General features: G+C 41.4%; 2 protein-coding genes across 2 annotated transcripts; one reads left to right on the forward strand and one right to left on the reverse strand.

Moving 5' to 3' along the window:
- Positions 1-10: 10 nt before the first annotated feature.
- LOC140555501 (asialoglycoprotein receptor 1) lies at positions 11-4,409 on the reverse strand. Its single transcript, XM_072678759.1, has 7 exons — positions 4,346-4,409; positions 3,992-4,084; positions 2,678-2,776; positions 2,187-2,516; positions 1,939-2,096; positions 508-623; positions 11-393 (listed from the first exon to the last, which is right to left on the reverse strand). The coding sequence occupies exons 1-7, from the start codon at positions 4,407-4,409 to the stop codon at positions 240-242; spliced, it is 1,014 nt and encodes a 337-aa protein (XP_072534860.1). The 3' UTR covers positions 11-239.
- Positions 4,410-6,053: 1,644 nt separating this feature from the next.
- Positions 6,054-14,532, forward strand: nes (nestin). The gene is made up of 4 exons (XM_072678760.1): positions 6,054-6,974; positions 8,045-8,169; positions 9,613-9,692; positions 10,911-14,532. Exons 1-4 carry the CDS (start codon positions 6,159-6,161, stop codon positions 14,165-14,167), a joined length of 4,278 nt encoding a protein of 1,425 aa, XP_072534861.1. The 5' UTR covers positions 6,054-6,158; the 3' UTR covers positions 14,168-14,532.
- Positions 14,533-21,643: the final 7,111 nt, after the last annotated feature.

The following is a 21,643-nucleotide window of genomic DNA, read 5'->3' on the forward strand; positions in this document are numbered from 1 at the left end:
AACCTAAAAGGTTGTGAAAAAGCAGTGAAAGGTAATGTAACATTATTCTGACTGTTTTATCGATCCGTTAGTCATGAAATATTAACACAGGATAAGTTGGTATTTTTTAAAAAAAAAGACAAATAGAATATTTATATAAATAGTCTTTGTTTCATTCCTGTTAACGTAACAGGCTTTCAGTGCTTTCTCTCTGAATTTCTAGGGACATGAAGTGTGAAGTAAAGAAGGTCTGTGGCATTCTAGATTTTATCTGGCCATTCCACTGCACTCATCTCACAGATCCATCTGTTATTCATTCCACACCAGGATGGAATCCAGCTTTTCTGAGCATTGCTTCTGGGTTTAGACAATACACAGTCATAATCTGTTGACTCTGGTGGATAAATCCAGAACCTGTGAACGAGAGAACTGTGGTTTTAAAACATCAGAAATGCACAGATTCAGCTTCCTCGCGTTATCTGTCCCCAGTCCCAACTGTTGTGAGGTGAATGGTCTCTTAATTCTTACCCGTCTGTAAGCGTAGTACCAGTGGTCCATGTCCATATTTTACTCTTTTTATAAAGTCCGATCCAGTACCCATGATACGTGTCATAATAAAAGGTTGTGTACTGCATGATAAACTCCTAAATGTGTAGAAAGGATAAGCACATTTTAGATGAAGGGTAGTATTTCACATGGTGGTAATAACTGGGTAATGATGTGATAATTCTATAATAATTCATACTTCCTAATGGAATGTTACTGCATAGCACTTTTAACAAGAGGTGTGGACATAGAGCAGCTTTACTGCAAATCAGTAATCATTTTATTATTTATTATCAATTTAGAGGTTCTTCACACATACACACACATCTCTATTACAAACATGCTTCTTTATGGAACCAAAAGTGTATATATACCAAGAGTATATATATATGACTTGTAGACTACACAGTAAACAAGTCATATTTGTCAGCAGGAGACTTTCTTTATGACACAACTATAAGATGTGTCCACCCTGTCATGGACAAACACAGTATACATAAATAATGTTTTAGAAGCACTGTGGACACTATATATAATATGTCCCCTTGTGTCCACTTAATTCTCGTGGCTCACAGTACTTCTCTCACAGTACTGCCCCCTCATAATCTTTTAGAATGATGTATTTTGTTGTAAAATTAGTTTTTCTCCTCATTCAGACATGCTCCACCCCCCAGGCAATAGCAACACCAAGCATCTATACCAAAAACTGGTATAAAAGAATTGACCCATTGTTAGAAATGATAAATTAGCTGTAATGGTTTGATTACCTGTGAAGAATTGCTGATTTATTTTTTATGAAACATGAAGATCTTAAGGTGGACAAGGCCATGACAAGGTGAACAAGAAGGTGAAAACATTTGCCTGTTGGTAAGCATCCATGTAAAAGTAACAGAACAGTGGTGGATGATCTTTTGGCACGACTACCCAGAGTATTTATATCAATTTACTTAATGATGTTTCAAGATGAGCAGTTATAACGTTGATTCATTTTTGCATACAATATATAAAAAAGGCAGATTTAATCTTTTATTATAAATCACACCTTAATCATGTATTTATTAATTATTTACTTATATATAATTTATTTATATAAATAAATGTACTACTACACTTTTACTATCATTTTACCATTTTATTGTTGCCTTGCAACTTTAATAATTATTTAGTGTACTTAGTTATTTAGTAATCTAAGAAATTTCATTGATACACAATTATAAATTGATACCATGATATTACCACATCACTACCCAATCATCAGCTGTGTGTAAAAGGACACCAGAAGGAGTTATGCTACAACCAACAAATGACTCCTCAACAAGTGCAGACATGCTACTAAAACTGAGATATTCAGTTTACTAATACCATCTGACCATCAACACAGAGATTAGTGTCCGGATGAACTTTGAGACGTACCTGTTCCTCTCTGCTTTCTATGGTAGCTAGCTGTCCTCCCATTTCAATGCAGTACGTTTGGCTGTCTTTCCAGGATTTCCAGTAATAATCCTTATAGAATAAGTAACAACTAGAGCCGTTCTGAACCCAGTTCTTCCTGCAGGGCTCACAGTGAATCTCTGCTGGAGAAAACACATGGATTTGATTCAGAATTGCTCGATATGGCATTATGAATGTGTTCTATACCAAAAAAAGAGAGCTTCTCCTACCTCCGTCCTGAAACTGACAGAACTCACTGACTGGAAAAGTCCTAAATCCAATGATGGACCTCAGGGTGTTGTTGAACTGATCTCTCTGTACAGTCAACTCTTCTCTCTCTCTCTCCAGTGCTGCCTTCTCGCTTTGCACCTTCCTGTGTGCTGAGCTCTCGTTGGTGTAAAGCGCCTGCAGAAGATGATTGTCAGTGGTTAAATTGTGGTTCACCTCTTCCAGGGCTTGATTGACACTGGCCATGCTGAGGTGCTTCTGCAGCCAAGTGCCATTCAGTTGCTGAAGTTCTCTCACCAAAACGCTTCTGTAGTTTGAAACCTGGAGGATGTCTATAGAAAAAGAGAAGTATGTTGTGGGTCATGTCATGATGGAAGCGGGTTGGGCCTACTCAACAGAATTCACTACTGGCAGTGTATTCATTTGTGGCCGGTACATCTAGCGGAATGTGGTACACTTTCAGATGGGACGGTGCAGGACTGTTTATACTTACTGAATACAGCCATTCCCACTACACCTGCGAGTAAGCAAACACTCAGCAGCCCCAGGCAAACTGTAGCCTGTCTGTACGATGGGGTGCGGGATGCCACCACTCCCTCTACAAGAGAACACAGCCAGTGGGATTGAAAATGTTGGTCATAGACCTCAGGTTGAAGGCTGTTTACAACATATGTCAAACATTCCCCATATAGCCATACAGAAATTGGTCCTTTTCAAATATGGTACTTACAGTATAAATGTTTATTACATATATATGCACACTATGTGGACAAAAATATTGGGACACCTGCTTGTTCATTGTTTCTTCTAAAACGCTTTTGTTGAAGTAACTGTGTATCTTGTCCAAATAAGGCTTTCTACAAGATTTTGAAGAAGTGCTTTTACTGCATTCAGCGACAAGAGCGTTAATGAGGTCAGGATGTTGAATGATTACCACCCTACTTTATTATTCCACAGACTTTAGTTATAATTAGTGTATTAGCTTCAAAAAAATTATTGCATTTGGTTGTTTATTTTAAATATTTTTTGTTTTGTTTATCAATTTTTTTTTAAATTTATTTTATTAATACATTTTTATTATTCCAGAGACCGTATACTCTAGTTCAAACCTGGCATTAGGCATGGTGCCAATTGGATCATGTTTATCTGATCCAGAGAGTCCTATTCTATTGGCAATACCTCTCAACAGGGACTAGACAAGAATACACAAGTATATGTATGCTTCGTTTTCACTGAGTTTAACAACAGAAACAGAAAAGCAGTGTATATGGTGATTAGCTCAAAAGGATGTATACAATGAGATACAGTAGACAGTGGAACTGAACAACTCTTTCACATATGATTATATACACATAATCAACCATATCTATTATATGCATTATAAGTATCCACAAGTATTCTTGGCTTCTCAAGGCCCATTCATTGCTGACACATGTAATACATTGCAGACACAGTCATAAAACCTCACTTCCTGTATAAGGAATGTTCTAGAGCTGCCTCTTAGCCTAAGGTCACCAAGTCAAGTGTTTGGTTGAGGGAGTGAAATCGCCGCATTATCAGTTTGTGGAGCAGTGGAACTGTGTTCTCTGACTGTCATGTAAGGGTCTGTGATCCAAAGTCAACATTCAACATCAGTAGTTGACCTCACTAATGCACTTATGAATGAATGCAGTCAAATCTTAACAGTAATGGTAAAATATCTAACGTAACACTTTCAGATGTTTGAATAGTTTTTAATCAAACTAACAAAAAAAAAAAACGTCACACCATTGCCATACTCTTAATTCAGCTAAAATGACATCAGAACACTTACCTGTAGGCTCAGGGCTGATCTGTGGAGCTGGACCCTCTGTATTCCTCTTGACTTCTGCATATACCACCTCTTCAACTGGCTCTGCTTCTTCTCAGACACAGAAACAGAATTAAAGCAGGGCTTTTTTCGTTTGTTCCAGCTCTTTTTTAAAAAAAAACAAGACTTCCTTACATTTATTTTCCCTGTAGTTTCCTGTAGTCTGGTCAGTTTCACGTAAAGCTCTTTGGCTTTTAATGTATTCATAGTCAATATGTCATATTCTGAACCATCTGTCAACCAAGTGATAATGCAGTCATATTCTACACGTCACTGACCGTTTCAACTATAGGACGAAAAAGCAAAACTCACCTCTGGGCTTTTCGTCGTCAAATCTGTTAAAAACCACTGTAGAATACGGCACCTCTTCCTCCATGTTACCACTATAGACAGACCCCACAGTCTGCTACACACACAAGGAGATACTCTGCGATGTTACCCTGAACTGCCACTTCTGTTATGTGTGGTGAAAGGCTCGGCATTGGGTCACACCTGGGAAAGCACTAACTTTGGAAACATGCTAAATTCTTCAATGCATCCTGTTTTGTCATACAGTACATCCACTTCTAAATAGAGTCATGGAGTTTTTGCATTATTTTATAAAAAGCAAAATATAAGCTATATAAAATATAAGCTACATCAAATGTTTTATATAGCTTATTTTATATTTAATATTATATTTGTATATTTTAATAATATAGTAATAATATAGTATTTATTAATAATAATTCAGAAGAATTTTTAATTATTTTATAAATATTGTATTATTACTTCAGTTATAATTAGTTTATTAGCTTTACATTTTTGTATTGCATTTGGCTGTTTATTTTAAATATTTTTGTTTATTTTGTATTTTTATCAATTTATTTATTATAAATTTAATTATTTTATTCATACTTAATCACTGAATATTTATTTGTGCATTATATAGTCTCTTAATCTTCTAATACCTCCATTGCTTTCCTTTGAATATATATGAATATATAGTTTAATTTTAATGTGCATCCAATACATAACCTGAGTATTCCTGACAGCCCTTTCATGTTTCATGATAACATCAATGTGGAGTTTTCTAGAAAATAGAAGGTCAACTGTAAGCAGTGTTTGGATTACCTCTTGCTCTGACATTCAATAAATGCCAAAAGAGGAAGGAAATTTACGAGCAGCAACTTTCCACACCAAGTACTTCAACATCCAGTGAAGAACATCAGATATGTTGAAAGTGCCTGGTCAGTTCAGCTGAACCGTTGCAGTGATGTACCAGTGGAGATATTGCTCTTTGCTGAAAATAACATTACCTAATTGTGGTTGTTGGACTGTGAGTGTGTACATTTTCTTTAAAGCCATATTTGTCTTATTTGTCCACAAAGTGTACAAAGTACAGAAGTCCCCTGAACTGGGCCAGGTCACAGTTTATAATTTAGCCTTTTGACCACAGGGTGGAGCAGTAAAGAGTGTAGTGGACTACCAAGCCATGTCTGTGATCAAAATGATGCCTTTACTAACTAGTGGTATTGGGTATAATTTATATACTGGTTAACTCCTTGCTAAATATTCCACTAGGCTTATCCTCTATTTATAAAAAACTGATATTTAAAGCACTGGGTTACTGATAACAGATCTGTAGGTTCAATACCCAGGTTTGCCCACCTGCCACTATTGGCTGTTGCTATTCAACCTGAGCAAACCCCTTAACCCTCTCTGCCCCCTGGGTGCCACAGCAGAGGCTGCCCACTGCTCTGGGCACATGTGTGGGTGCGCTCAGTGTATATATGATAATGACCATATAACATTTTTTTAGGTCTGTACTGCAATAAAACATAGGCTGTATTTGTGCTTGACTGCCTCTAATTACAGAGAGACATGTTCCAGCAGTGCTAGAGTTAACTCACAAATGACATCACTGCTTTCTCTCCCTCTCCCAACCCCTCCTCCAGGTCCCCTCGGCCCTCCCCCTCGATTCCCTTACTATGAAAGTGTCTCCCTGTGCTGGCCATTCAAGCAGTTGCCACGAGGTTTCTGGAGGCACCTGACCCTGGAGCCAGTCTTTCGAAACAGACAACAGGCACTCAAACATAGACACAAAGACTACAGTAGGAATTGAACCAGGCTGCCTTGCACTGCAATGGAGATAACAAGTGTCCGGCAGCTTCTCCCTCATGTCGGAGAGGAGAAGTACCAGATGCTGGAGTTGAACAGGAGGCTAGAGTCCTACCTGGGCCGTGTGAAGCTGCTGGAGGAAGAGAATCAGCTTTTGCGTGGGGAGATCCAGGCACTACACAGAAACAGGAACACCACCAAAGGTCAAAAGCAAATCCAGGAGGAAGCCCTTAATCTGGCCAGGAGAGAGGTCCAGGCTGCCTGGATGGAGAAGGACCGCGTGGAGATGGAGGTGAGCAATCTGTTGGAAGAGATGGAAGCACTGAATGCTCAGAGACAAAAGGAAAGGGCTGCGCAGGACGAAGCTAAGAGAAAACTTGCAGAAAGCAAGAAGAAGTTTGAGGACGAGTGGAGGACGCAGATTTGGCTGAGAGAACAGGCAGCCCATCTTGAGAAGGAGGTCACACTGCAGGTGCAGGTCCACCAGGAGGAGATGGAAAGCCTGAAGTCCACAACTGTCCTCTCAAAGCCTGTACTAATGGCCCCTCAGCACAAGCAAACCTTCAGCCTCCGGGAACTGGGAGAAGACTACTCACAGAGAGCGGCCCAGGCATGGCAGGAGGCGGCAGGTGTGTACCAGAGACAAGTAGAGCAGCTGGAGGACAGCCTGACCCAGGCAAGGGCTCACATGGCACAGATCAGCCAGGAGAAGAAGGAGAATCAGCTACATGTGCAAGATTTAGCCAAGGAGATAGAGAGCACAAAGGCCAAGAGGGAGCTTCTGGAGAAGAACGTGGCCCAGCAGAGAAGCAGGCAGAATCAAGAGCTTCAAAAACTTCAGGTAAGAATAAAAACCCTGCAACTTGCTTTTACAGTCAAATAGACCCAAGCAAACAGTGTACCTCCAAGATGGCAACTTTACAGAACTACATGTTCAAATGTGTGTGGACGCCCCCTTGTACTTTGCATTCAGCCACTTTAAGTTAAGATGTACAAATGTGCACATACAGCTTGTCTAGTCCCTGTAGAGTATTGCCACCAAAATAGGAGCAGAGTTCTCTGAAACAGATAAACATGAACCTGTTGTCACCATGCCTAATGAAATGTGTGGGCTAGAGAGGTATAATACCTCTATAACGGTCTTGTCCTCACAGCAATGCTCCAAAATCTAGTAAAACGCCTTCTTCCCTGGACAGTAGAGACAGTTACCCCAACAAAAGCAGCATCAACTCTCTTTAAAACTCTTGATTTCAGAAGGAATAATGAATAAGCAAGTGCCCCAATCATTTTGTCCAAATAATGTGTAGTCCTATTGTTCGAGCAGTCATTAGGGTCATGGCATTAGCTTTGAGGTGTCATTCCGTCATTAATGTGCATTAATAGTTAAAGCATTCATAGTGGAAGTTACAGTATGTTTAATGCCAAAAACAATGACTGGATTTCCTGCCACTGTTTTTTGTTCAAGCTCAGCTGAAAGGAAGCAAACATAAAGACAGTCTACAAGGAAAAGGAGCACTATCTGAGGCTGCAACCAACATTCCTTAAACACAAAAGTGCCATTTCAAGTGAATTATCTGCATTGATCTAACACAAAATGAAGCCATAGACTCCTTGATGAGCCTTCTTACTCACTGTTTTAGTCATATTAGACAGCACACAAAGTGACAGTGTTCTGATTCTCGAAATAGGCTGATGGTGTCCATTACACTTATCTAGTGGTACTTAATCACCAGAGAACCACTGACCACAGAACAGTTTATTAATGGCTTTGTAGGGCTGACCTGAATTCCTCAAGATAGGGCATGAGTAAATGGGTTATAAAAAAAATGATTGACCACAGAATGGAAGACATTCGGGTTGTGCTTTGGGTGGCTGTGCCGAACTGCTCTTCATCTCTTCTTGTGTGTACAGGCTCAGGTGGAGGGCCTGGAAGCAGAGAAAGTGGACCTCAGGGAGCAGATAGGCGACCTTTTGGTAGACAGACGCAACTTGCTCCAGATGAAGATGTGTCTGGGACTGGAGGTGGCCACTTACAGGTAATCATCTTTCTCCTCCTTCATTTTCTCCTTCCTTTAGGAAAACAAATCATAACAGATTGGCGGTAATAACATGGCATTTGGGAAGTCTGTTTGTCCCAGTCACTCCCTCGCAGTGTTTCAACACTCTATTACACCACTCCTGCAATTAAGGGAGGAACATGGCTGCTGTGAACTACAGGACATGTAGTCTTTAGAGGTGTCACTGATATAAATGTGTGTCTGAATGAGCTAATTCAGCTGTCCTGAAAAGGGGTAACCTTAGACCTTAGATAAGTGACTCTAAATGGGCTTATCTGCCATCTAGCACTGCCCCTCACCCATCTGTTAGGAGGCAGGCTGAAAAAACAAGAGGCTCAGAGGGTCTAGAGTGACTAGGGTGGGCAATCTGCACAATTTGCAATGCATTCAGACCTTTAAAAGTATGTTTTTAAAAATAAAAAGGGGTCACAAAGGTTCTTTGGAGCGATCGTATGGTAAAAGTATAATTTTAGATTTTTTAAAGAACATGTTTTTTCTGTAAACAAGTGCAAATATGAGGTGACTTTGTAAAGTACATACACTTAATGTAAAGATTCTAGGAAAAGTTTAAGAACCATTTAGAAACATTCATTTTTAAGAGGACAGGATACACCAGTTCTGATCCTGCTCATCATCTTCTTTGGTTCTTTGACAAATGTTTGACTAGAAACTGTAGTATGCCACTTTATTACTTATATCTTTTAGGTAAATAACACTGTCAGATATGAAAGAAAGAACTAATCACACAGTTTTTATGGTAGTTATCCTTGTTAGCAGGTGTATAAAACATGTGGACTCACATCCATTATAGTAACATTTTTCCATAAAAATAAAATTCCCATAACAGAGAAAGCTTGGGGTTGTATATTCTGGAATGTGAATAATCCATGTGTGAAACAGGAATAAGAATTTTGTCTGCTCAGATAACCAACATCCAACAGATATGCTACTCCTAATGTGTGATTAGATAAAGGCGCCAATGGTGGCCTTTGTGCTGCAGATGGTCTGACAATAACAAATGTGAAACTTCATTTCCATAACAACACACTCAGGCTCTGGCCTGCTGCTCAGGGGCAACAAAAGCCTTCCTGCCCCTTTACTTTATTCATCCTTTGTGTTTTATAAAAGCTCATTCCTGCGCACACACACACACGCACACACACACAACAGTCGAAAATCCTTCATCAGTGAAATCGAACCCCTGTTGAATGCAGTTCACACATCTTCACATTACTCTCAAACAGCAAAGTATCAAAAAAATCTCTTTACAAATCAATGTTCTTAGGAGGGTTGTTGCACCTTTAAGAAATCGTTGCCTTTCAGGGCATGTTGTGGAAGGTTCAAGCTAAGTAACTACTGCATCATTACATGATTGCGCTTAGTCATAACATTGTTGCCATGTTTGTCCTGCATGTTTTTCAGAGCTTTGCTGGATACTGAGAGCCTGAGAGTTCACAACCAATCATCAAGCAAGACCAGCGTCCAGACAGCCTCCTATTTAGGTGATTTTTGTTTTTTGCCCTTTTAAATATACTTTATTACACATCTGAGTCATTTTACCAGCTTTGGCATTCAGGATCATAAAGCGAAGAAGACAAAGTAAAATCTGCATTCCGCCTCAGAGATCCTGAATGACACTGATAACAAACGTCTCCGTGCTCATTCACATTAGTGCCTGTGGTGGTCAAGAGGAACACAGTGTGTCTGTGTGTGGGGGTGGGTATCTACTCTACTAAATTGAGTCAGCTCTAGTGATGTTAGCAGACTCCCCATCAGTCACTAGACCAGATGGCTGCATTTCCAGTAATGAAGGCAGAGGGAAACTAGAGGAGATCAATATATCTCCATTACTGAGGTTCAACTGTGTATCCTGATAATTCCTCTGGGAGATGGACGAGGGCTCTATGACCGTGCTTATTCAATATGACCATGCCATATCTAATAGAGTAAGTTCCCTTAATCAGACATCTATTTTGTCTCATTCAGCTTTATCCTTGCATCCCAATGCTGATCAAGAACAACCAATGCTAATTAAGGCACCATAAAACAATCCTTTATGGATGCTGTTGCATGTTGCAGCATATCTGAACACTATAGCAACTAACACTGTATGTCCAAAAGATTGTGGACACTTCTTCTAATGAATCCTTTCAGCTACTTTAAGTTGCACCCATTGCTGACACAGTGCAAATGCACACACACACACACACACACATACACACACACACACACACACACACACACACACACACACACACACACACAGCTTAGAATAGAATAGGACTCTCTGGAGCAGATAAACATGAACCTATTGGCACCATGCCTAATCCCAGGTGTGGGTTAGAGGGGTATAAAGCCCTTCAGCATTGCACTGTGGAGCAGTGGAACTGTGTTCTTTGGAATGATGGATGGTGCTCCATCCAATACTTTTGGGATGACTTGGGGAGTTGGAGATGAGGTGGTGATAATCCAAGATCCTGACCTCACGAAATGCTCTGGTCACTGCATGCAATCAGATGCTCACAGCAATGCTCCACAGCAATCTTCTCAGGACAAAAGCAGGATAATGTCCTTTTTAATACCCCTGAATTTGAAACAAAAAGAAAAGAAAAAGAGCAGCTGTTCCAATACTTTTGCCCATGTTGTGTATGTTACATCTGAAACACTAGATCCACCAGTGAGGCAAACCTATTCTTACCATCTTCCCATTTCATTTACAGAAGCACTCTCCAAGCCCCACAGGACTCATCCAGGCACTCAGGCCACCTCAGCATCCAGCCACTTCAGCAGTCTGCTGTCTACAACCTCTAGATCAATCTCACATTCTAAAGCTGACCTCATGACTCCAGTTCTGTCACAAAGCCTGACACAAAGCACTCAGGAGACACCCAAGAGGGTGCAGATGACTGAAATGGAGAAAACTGCTTTAAGTGAAGAGACAACAAAACTGGAAGGAACATCCACAACTACACCAACAGGGTCTCTCACTGGAACCGGCTCTGTTCCTTTCCCAACTGAGGAAGCTCAAGAAGCAAGCTATGACACTGCCGTTTCTGTCTCTGTGGTTCCTATTGCTGTAGATGGGCTAGGATCCATACCCAGTTCACATGTTGAGGAAGACTCACAGGAGATCCCTATTGAGAATCAATCAAAAGCTGGACAGGATACATCTGGCACTGAAGAAGCAGCATTGATTAGCTTGCCAGCTGGACATCTGAGTAGCCTTCCCCAAACTCCAGAGAGAGAGGTGTCCTTTACTCCACACACAGAGGATACAAAGGGTTCTGACAATGAAGAAGAAGAGGAGACTGAGGTGTCTACTGAGATGGCTCAAATATCACATGCACCCATGTTTGCCTGGGAGGAAAACGATACAGCGGTACCAGAGGAGAAAGATGAAGTTTCTGAGGTAGAGCTAGAGCTGGTGTCACAGACCATCAGTGATAATTACACACAAGAATGCAGTGTAGATGCTGCAGTAACAGATTCTAAACAGCTTGGTGAAAACACTGAGGACCTAGCTTCACCGTTATTCGAGCAAATGATGTTGCATTCCAGAGAGATGGTAGATATAATAGAGAGTGCTAGCAATGTCCCTGAAGAAGAGTTGCTTGAAATCGAACCTGAAATAGAGAACGTGTCAGTAGAAAGGTGTGAGAGAATGGACAGGTCTGAAGAAATGAAAGATGAGGTTCAAGTTGATCATTGTGGTACTGAAGTGCAGGAAGATCATTGTTCTGACGTTGAACTGCAAGAAGAGAAGAATGAAACCTCTTCTGAAACTGAAGAGAAAAAGGTGGAAGAGAGAAAGGAAGAGAATGTGACTAATGGGGATGAGGAGGAGAAGGTGGAAGAAGATTTCGCTTTCAGAAATGGAAGCCTCACCAACGCAGGGTATGAAGATATGGTAAAGGATTCTTCTGATCCAGAGAGAGAGGTTAATCTTCACGGGAACTCAGAACCTGCTGAGCAAGCAGAGGAGTTAATGATAGAGACTTATGACAAAGAGCACATGTTAGATGAAGATCACACAGAGGAGGATAAGATACAGAGTGATGAAGATGAGTCATTAAACATCTCTGCTTCGTGGAGAACTGATCCTGGTGAGGTAGATAGCTATGCTCAGGAGAACACTTTAGCGGACACTCGCCCCCTGATCCACTACAAAAGTGATGAGGAGGCAGAGGCCAACGCTCAGGCTTCTCATATGGGAGTGAGTGAGCCCAGTGACAGCGAGGAGGAAAGGGAGAAACATGAAGGGGTCTTAATGTGGGGTCAAACCTCTGCCAAGCGCTTTGACACAATGGAGGACCTGTCTGAGGAGCCAGAGATTATCAAGTCAGATGATGTAGTCATGAACGAATCCCAAGCTCAAACTGTGGTAGAAGAGAATGTTGATGAGATACCCAATGAGGAGCCTGTAGAGCCTCTGGAAGATGATCTACAAGGTTATGGTGGTGACCCGGACATCATTGTCAACACACTGACGGATGATAGTTTGATGGATCCCTCTGTAAATGACTCGAGGAACTTCGAGGAGAGTGGAGAAGATGTTGGTCTGACTATGGAAGAGACAGAAAAGGAGAGTAACCAGGAACTTAACCAGGACGAGAGCTTACATTTACAAGACTGGAGTCAGAGTTTCCTCAGTGAAACCAAGGAGGCTAATGAGCAGCATACTCTTCCAGGTGAGCAGCCCAGCATTGATGAGGATGACACTGCCACTGATAATGAGAACACTGAAAATGTTGACATGGACTTCTTCACACAAAACAAGTCTGAAGATGTAGTGAAGACAAATGTTGACCATTCCCCCCTACTCACAGAGGCACCACAGCCTGAAGAAGCATTCCAAGAAGAAGCTCCTGTAAAGGAGCCCTGTGAAATGCCACCAACAGAGACCTCACATTCGGATGTGTTTCCATTTGAAACACCTATGACCAAAGAAAAGTCCCATACAAAAGAAGAGGAAGATGAGCAATCAAATCAGTCCACGCTCACTCATGCAGATTTTACAGATTATCTTTCTCTACACAGCGGGCCGAACAGCCGGCCAGACAGCCAGACCAACGTAGACCACTCAGACTTGGAAGAGTCCAATAGCTCAGAGGATGAGTCTCCTAATGCTAGCCAGTGCTCTCAGCTCCTTGGTCATTCAGAAGTCTCAACCGAGCAGCTAGATTCCAGCAATGCCACTACTGTTGGTGAAGCATCAAAGAAAAATGATTCAGTGTCCTTCACAGGCTTTCTGGAGGAGGCAATGGAAAGGAGTTTTGGGGAGGACTTTTTTAAAGACAACATCACTCCTCAGACAGCAGAATGGGAGAATGTAGGTCAAAACCAGGAAGAACAGCAACTTGCAGTGGAGAAAAGCAGCAGTGGAATGGACGAAAATGACAGCAGTGTTCCTCAAATGCAGGAACCTGAGATTTTGGACCATCCAGATGTAATCACAGGAGCATCCCATGACATCCTCAGTGCTGCGGAAGACCTCAACGAGATGGAGAAAGATGAAGCATCAGAAAAGATGGATATTTTCCAAGGCAATGTTCTGAATGAAGAACCACAAACTAAGGAAAAGGAAAACGATACCCACAGCTTCTTTAGTTCAAGCATAAAGGAAGACATCTGGAATATGACAAAATTTGAGATGGCTGCTACATATGACTCAAATGAGCCAACAGAGACTGAGAGGTACACACCTGACACCCTACATTCAAACCAGAGCGTGGCCTTTGGGGAAGACTGGGGAGAGATGGGAAGCCTAAAACCAGCCAATGGGAAACCTGAGAATGAGATTTCTACAGGTCAGTCAGAGGAGGATGAGGAGGTGGAGGAGGAAGAAGAAATGGAAGAGCAGGAGATGCCAAAGGCTAAACTGCCACAATGCAAAGACGCTAAGGATGGAGTGGTGGAGGCTGTCCAATCAGATGACTCTATTGAAGAAGGTGACTCCTGGTCTTCTGGTGAAGAGTAATGTCATTCTAAAGGCATTACCCTCTCAACACGCGCAAACTTTCAATCTAGTTATATTTATTGAGTTATTTTGTTGTGGCCTTTATATCAGTAATTGATAACGAAAATATGAACGTAGGAAGGAAGAAGGGAGCATAATTTTTGTTGCATATTTGTGCCTAGCTAATCCAAAATATCTGCTTGGTAGCTGAATGTCTTAATGGAAGCTCATAGCTAATTTATCTACTTTAAGATTCTCTTATCATTGAATTTCTCAGAAATGAACAGAATGACACAGTACAGTTGTGAGTTTCTAAACAATACATAAAACAACCTTTGTGTTGGCACCTGTTTTGGACACCCACACCTGTACACACACAAATACAATCTAGAATAAATAAAACATTGTGCAAAAATGTTTTGAGTTTCTGATTTTTTTATTAAATTAACAAATTGTACAAAATTGACCAATAATATAAACCAGTGAAACCAGTAAACTCTCTTCCAAAGACAAATTAATTATGGAACTGTGTATTTTTTACATTTTGTTTGATTTATATACACTATATGGACAAAAGTATTAGGACACACTTCTTAATCATTGAATTTAGGTGTTTCATTGAGTATTGAGTGTAAAATCAAGCACTTAGCCGTGCAGTCTGCCTAATAATAAAAGAATGGGTGGCTCTAAAGAGCTCACAGAATTCCAGCGTGGTACTATCATAGGATGCCACCAACAAGAAGTCACCAACACAGGAGTGAACAATGTCATATTAATGCCTATGAATTTAGAATGGGATGTTATAAAAGCTCCTTTCATTAGTGCCTATCGTCGAATTTAGACAAATAGCACAAAGTTATCCAACAAATGAATCAGCCTTTTATTGAGACCTGCTTTAACTCAGATATACTGGTAGGCTTTCAGGGATGAGAAATGTGTTTAATAAGTTTCCTTTTATTGGATAGCACATTTTGTCCAATCATCAAAACAAATATGCAGTGAGTAAGGAAATCAAGAAGGGGCAAATACAAAAAAAAAAAAATCCACTCTAGAAATCTCAGCCAATGTGTCTTAAGGGTTGTAGGGGCGGTGTGGGCGGGCTGAGGGTGTTGGAATTGTCCCAGTGTTGGTGACCTTACCACCTTCAGCACACAATACAGCTTAGAGCCTACACCAACACAGCTCAGAGGCTGCATGATTAGCCAGAGAAAACCCACGAGTAACAAAGGATGACTTCACCTCCCTCAACGTCCACATTTCTGCTTCTCACAATGAACAGTTTCATGGCAGCTCTTTTAGCTTTTTATCAGGGGTCCTGTTCCCAATGAGGCTTGTAAGGCCTTATATGAGGGAGGGAGAGAGAGAGAGAGAGAGAGAGAGAAAGAGAGAGAGAGAGAGAGAGACTGTAGTAATTGCATTACCTCATCAGTCTGCAATGCTTTTTTTCTCTCTAAATAGGTTTCCCCATCCTTCTGCTCTGAGTCGCCATTATCCAGTTGACCAGAAATGGGCATCTGTTGTACGCACACACACACACACACACTCTCACACAAGGGCATAAGGATTTACAGGCTCCTCTGAGGGTAATACAAAAGGGCGTGTGGGGTGGGGGGTAGGCATGCCGCTGCTCTGCTGTCCCCTCAGCACCTGTTCCCTCCTGGGACCACAGTCACATCCACCAGTTTCCTGTAGCACATGACACAGCACAATCACTCCTGATGCAAGAGCCTGCAACTCGCTTCTAAAAGCAACTGATTTGATGAACGCTATTTTAAACCCCAGCAGTGGTTAGGATTGGAATATGGGTAGGGCAGGCGGGTTCCTAGAAGACCACAAACACATGACCTTGCCATATCCAGCTGAGATTAAAGAGGCATTTCGGTCAAGTGATCACCAAATGCTGCGACCATGGATTTAAATAAGCATCCTCTAAGCCCTATGGTAAGGGAAGGGTTCAGTCGGGATGGGTGTACTGAGTCCTCTGTGTCATTTTATTCCATTGTAGAGCGTCTATTGATTTATTCAGCCTAACAGCTGCTGGGTGATTGGGGATGGGTAAAATTGGACAAGGCAAGACTTGGCATGTCCTCTATTAGTTAATTTAGCTGCTCCTGAGTGCTGGACCCTGCATTCAGATGCAAATATGTCTCATCTGAATGATGGCACTTAAGTTGCATGTTCTTGGGGTTAGTGATTACTTTTTCAGTTGATCTTATTAGACACTGCAGTAAAAGTAGAAAGAAAATATGTGAATGTCCACTCCTTTATACCACTCACTTTACGCAACAGTTGATAGATTCGTGGTTGGTTCCCATTCAAACAAGGGTTTGATTCTCCAAGCATACCACACTACAAATGTACTTTGAGTAAGAGTCCTAATGCTAACCACACACTAGAAGACTGAAAATACTTTAAAAACACTAAAGTCTGCCACTCCCTCACATCTGAAGACAACTGGTCATTAAACCAAGAGTTCTTAGTCACAGACTATGATTTTTCAAAGACGAAGAATCTTCCAAGACTGCAAATAGATTCCTTTTGAGATTTCATTAAATTAGATTGATCATTTTATGTGCTGGAGAGTGCTCACCTATTGGCTATTCTCAATGTCTATGTGATGTGCTTAAGTCTAGACTTAAAACTCATACAATAGTAAAACACAGTTGATTGTTTCGGAATGAGAATTTGAGATGACAGGAGCTCACATGATTTTATTTAGACATTGGAAATTCATCTGTGGTAGTGAAATTAGTTTGATGTAAGACCAGCATAACACTACATTCACTTACATGTGTAACATAATTCATATGTCAATTGCTCTGAATAGGAGTATCAGCCAAATGCTGGAAATGTAGCAACAGAATACCAGATTAGGGAAATCTGACAGCCAATCAGGACAAAACTTCAATACAGCTTTAAAAATTCACTTTTGTTAAGTCATGAATATCAATGCATTTATGGTTGCAGTCAAAATATTAAAACTGCAACTAATATTGTGTGGGTTGTGAACTCCACAAGACCAAGACATGTCATTTGAAAGAATTTAGTTGCAGTTTGTGCTGCAGTAAGATGGGCTGGCACATCAGTGAGCCTTATGTGCCCAAGACCCTGTGTCTCGTTCACTGGTTGTCCTTACTTAAAGTACTTTTGGTAGGTACTGACCACTGCATACCGAGAACATTTTGGAGATGCTCTGACCCAGTCGTCTAGCCCTCACAATTTGGCCCCTGTCAAAGTGGCTCAGACCCTTATGTTTACACTTCCAACGCATTAGTGTCCTGATGCACCCCCCCCCCCCCCCCTTCACTGGTAACACTATAATGATATAATCAATATTATTCACTTCACCTGTCAGTGATCTTAATATTATGGTCAGTCAGTGTATAACTGCCTATTAAGCCTAAAGCTATATAGCCTCGCCCATTCATGTTAAAGTTAGAAGGAGTGTTTTAGCCAGCACTGCTGTTGGAATGAGGCATCATACAGCACAGCCAATCAGAACAGATAACATATATCAGTCTTAAAGACAATTTTAAGAGAATGGCTGAACGGTCACGTACAAATGAAATGAAAATATATACAGATCAGCCATAACATTACCACCACTGAGAAGTGATGTGAAAAACATTGGTACTCTTCATCTACGGCATCATCTGTCAAAGGGAGGGATAGTTTAGGCAGCAGATAAACAGCCAGATCTTGAGGGTGGTGTGTTAAAAGTAGGAACAATGGGCCAGAATAAGGATCTGACTACTTTAACAAAGGTCGAATTGTGATGGCTGGACAACTGGGTCAGAAAATCTCCAAAACATCAGGCAGGTCTTGTGGGGTGTTTCAGGTATGCAGTGGTCAGTACCTAACAGAAGGTCAACTGGTGAACCAGCCACAGGGCTGTGGGCACATAAGCCTCATTGATGTGATCCATAGACGCCACACCTCGCAACTGCTGCCGAATCCTGGTGCCAGATCCCACAGAACAGAGCTTCAGAGATCTTGTGGAGTCCATGCATTGAATAATCAGATCTGTTGTGACAGCACTAGGAGGAACCTACTCAATATTAGGCAGGCTGATCAGTGTATGAGTCCCTCACGAGCCTCTAGAACTGCAGTGTGTCCAGTGTCTATGAGCACTGAAAGGGACATTTGCTGGGCTATATATATATATATATGTCACCAGCAGCACATAATAGAATAAATACCTACATTTGAATTAAACATCACTCATAAACAAAGCTCATTCCTTATTCTGTGGAAGTTAAAAGTAAGAGTGAATTGTATGACTGAGGCTGAGAGCATCACTGTGGAACGCCGGAGAGGAGTTATTTATGGTCAGCAGGTGAGCAGTGAGTGGGCAGTCTGGAGCTGACAAGGCCTTAACAGTTGCACTTGACATTGCAACCGACCAGCTCAGCTGACACTGCGGTCACCATATGTCTGTGAAGGACGGCGTGGAATCACCAACACCACCCTCGTCCTGGAATCACCATAACCCCCTTCTTCAGGAACGCAGTGCTGCTAGTCACCCGACCAAGACACCAATATCTCCACTGTGGAAATCACATATTTCTTAAAACCCCTGCAAATACAGAGCTAAATGTACCATTTATAAGCACTGCAAACCAGGAGTCTGTCCACCTCGGGGTTTCATTAACTGTGGTCATGGTAGTCTACACTGCCATCTAGTGGACAAATAGAAGAAGCTCATCTGAATCTGGACTCCTATACAAATGGCTTTTTCTTTACACACATGTTGTAACTAACCATAAATAATAAATTAATAAAATAATAACTGTGACCAACAGCTTCATTAAAACAACTCATTGCTTTTAAACTCATTGTCCATTATATCAGCTCCACTGACCATATAGGAGCACTTTGTAGTTCTATAATTACAGACTGTGCTCCATCTGTTTCTCTGTATACTTCATTAACCTCCTGTTACACTGTTCTTCAGTGCTCCGAACACCACAGAGCAGCGATTATTTGGGTGGCGCTCAGCATTGCAGTGACTCTGACATGGTGGTGGTGTGTTAGTGTGTTGTAGTTGTGCTGGTATGAGGGGATCAGCCACAGCAGTGCTGCTGGAGTGTTTAAACACCTCAGCATCACTGCAGGACTGAGAATCGTCACCAACCAGAAACATCCAGCCAATAGCGTCCTGTGGGCAGCGTCTTGAGACCACTGATGAAGGACTAGAGGATGACCAACACACACTGTGCAGCAACAGATGAGCTTCTGAAAGCATGCAGAGAAACAGATAGACTTCAGTCTGTAATTATAGAACTACAAAGCGCTCCTCTATGGTCAGTGGAGCTGATATAATAGACAGTGAGTGGAGAATCAAGAATGTGGTTTTAATAAAGTGGCCGATTGTTGTACATTTCTATGTAAAAGTTTATGCAAATCACAAATTTCTTTTCCAGCAAACGCACCTTTGCTGATTGTGGCTTCATCCGCCCATAGTAATTGATTGCGAACCCACCTGGCTTCTCAAGGTGTTCTGTAGCAAACTTGGTTCCTCTTAAGGTTTCTTCCTCTCGACCCAAGGGAGTTCCTTGCCACTGTTGCCACTAGCTTACTCAAAAGAGGCTTGAACCCGGGTCTCTGTAAAGCTGCTTTGTGACAACGTCTGTTGTAAAAAGCCTATAGAAATAAAACTGAATTAAACTGAACTGAATAGTTTTGTGATGAGGCTGCAGGTAAGGTAGAGTATGGCTGCGTCCCAATTGCATACCACACACTAATGCTATAAACTATGCTATGCTTAATAGTAACCCGCTCCATATTAGCAAAAAGTGATGAGGCGTTGCTATGCCAACATCCCAGCCAACATGTTCAAGTGGGGCTCACACGAGGGGAACCTGGACTAGGCAGGTTCCAGGTGAGCATGGGCTCTGAGTGGGTGTGTATATACATTTTCACTGGGACTCAGTTGGGCTTCCCAGTGGGTCCCATCATTACATCCCACCTTAATCTCACATGGGTCCCATCTAAGCCCCATATACAGTGTACCATATTTAATCCCTCCTGGTCCAATCACTGACTGGTGGGCATTCATATGCACTTACATTGTTACCCACCAGTAGCTGCTCCCTTTTAGTTTAGTATTGCATTGTGGGATTATAGTGTCCATCTATGTAGTGTCAGATTTCTGATTTAGGGGAGGTGCCTGAAACGTAATAAATGCTGCCTATTTAGGCAGCAGTAGCCCAATTTTGGCTTTTTATGTCTAGTGATTTGAATTAGTTAAGCCAGCAGTCAGTATAACGTGTTGACATATTGATGCCTTCGAATTGAGCCTCAAAAGCAAAAGCAAAGGTTGTAGGTACCTTCATCACAATGCCGCCTTCTAAGGTATTGACTTATGAGACAGCATATGCAGCAAGGCATCGAGGCAGCTGCCTTCTGTTTCAGATGGTCTGTATCTTGGATATTTAAGTATATTCTACTTTGACACTTACCAATACTGCATACTTTGTACTTAAAAACGAGTTAGCATTAGCAATTACTACGCAATTGGGACCCCTCCAATGTTTCTGCAGCAACACTGCACAGTGGAATAGTGCAGCACCCTCCCAACTCAGCTAAACTTTTATGCAGGTTCTTTACGGTCGTATAGAGGTTTTATATTGAGCAGTTCTCTCAGAGTTCAGAAAAAGGTTAGAAGAGCCAGAGAATTTCTGAATTTCTTGAGTCCGCTGATGGTGCCTCATTACAATTGGTGGCAATATTGCATTTTCTGTTAGATTAGTATTCCATAAACAGGAGTAGGTTTGATTAGCTACAGAGGCTGTACATTCTTTGAACAGTTCAAGCATTTGGAGACAATGCTTCTGGACAGTGACAATACGCTTTCTTTAAAAGCCACCGGTTTATAAGATATCGGCATAATCTCAAAGACTGAGAGAGCCCTATTAAAAGCCTGATTAAAAGTTGATGGACACAGTCAGGCTTACCCCCATGTTTCTTGGAAAGTAGGGCTGAGGGAACAGCATTTAAACAGGGATGATGACCTGCTCTAATTAATTGAACATAAATGAACATTAAAAAGGTTGTGTAGTTAATCGACACTGCTCCGTTTCATGCTTTCCTGCTCCACCACACCATAGTCTGTATTCCCAAAGCTTCTCGGAGCAGTGCTGATCTAGGACCAAATCCCTCTCTTATTTATTATGACGCAAACAGATCATGCATCAGCACTCCTACTCTGTAAAGGATTTTGTGAACACAGGCCCTGATTCAGCTCTGGAAGGACTTTGTCATTAGCTAATGATGCGACTCAGATGCAAGGAAGCATGAAAACGTGTGCAGTGCAGGTGGACGACAGGACTGGAGCTGGGAAAACTGGGTCAACAGCTTGAGCTTCTGCTTCGAAAAGCTGAATCAGCACAAAAAAAATAAAACAGGGCACATTTAGACAGAACAGGAAAACCCAAAAAAAACCCCAAAAAACAAACAAAACACCTAAACATTCAAAATCAGACCCGTACTTCACAC

Source organism: Salminus brasiliensis, chromosome 5, assembly GCF_030463535.1.
Source record: "Salminus brasiliensis chromosome 5, fSalBra1.hap2, whole genome shotgun sequence".
NCBI classification, from domain to species: Eukaryota; Metazoa; Chordata; class Actinopteri; order Characiformes; family Bryconidae; genus Salminus; species Salminus brasiliensis.

Excerpts from the sequence above, each read along its gene's own strand:
- LOC140555501 (XM_072678759.1), bottom strand. The coding sequence starts at position 4,409 with ATGGAGGAAGAGGTGCCGTATTCTACAGTGGTTTTTAACAGATTTGAC. Across the intron at positions 2,097-2,186 it reads CTGTCAGTTTCAGGACGGAG|AGATTCACTGTGAGCCCTGC; the intron begins GTAGGAGAAGCT and ends TTTCTCCAGCAG. Across the intron at positions 624-1,938 it reads TAGAAAGCAGAGAGGAACAG|GAGTTTATCATGCAGTACAC; the intron begins GTACGTCTCAAA and ends CTACACATTTAG.
- nes (XM_072678760.1), top strand. The coding sequence starts at position 6,159 with ATGGAGATAACAAGTGTCCGGCAGCTTCTCCCTCATGTCGGAGAGGAG. Across the intron at positions 8,170-9,612 it reads CTGGAGGTGGCCACTTACAG|AGCTTTGCTGGATACTGAGA; the intron begins GTAATCATCTTT and ends CATGTTTTTCAG. Across the intron at positions 9,693-10,910 it reads CCAGACAGCCTCCTATTTAG|AAGCACTCTCCAAGCCCCAC; the intron begins GTGATTTTTGTT and ends TTTCATTTACAG.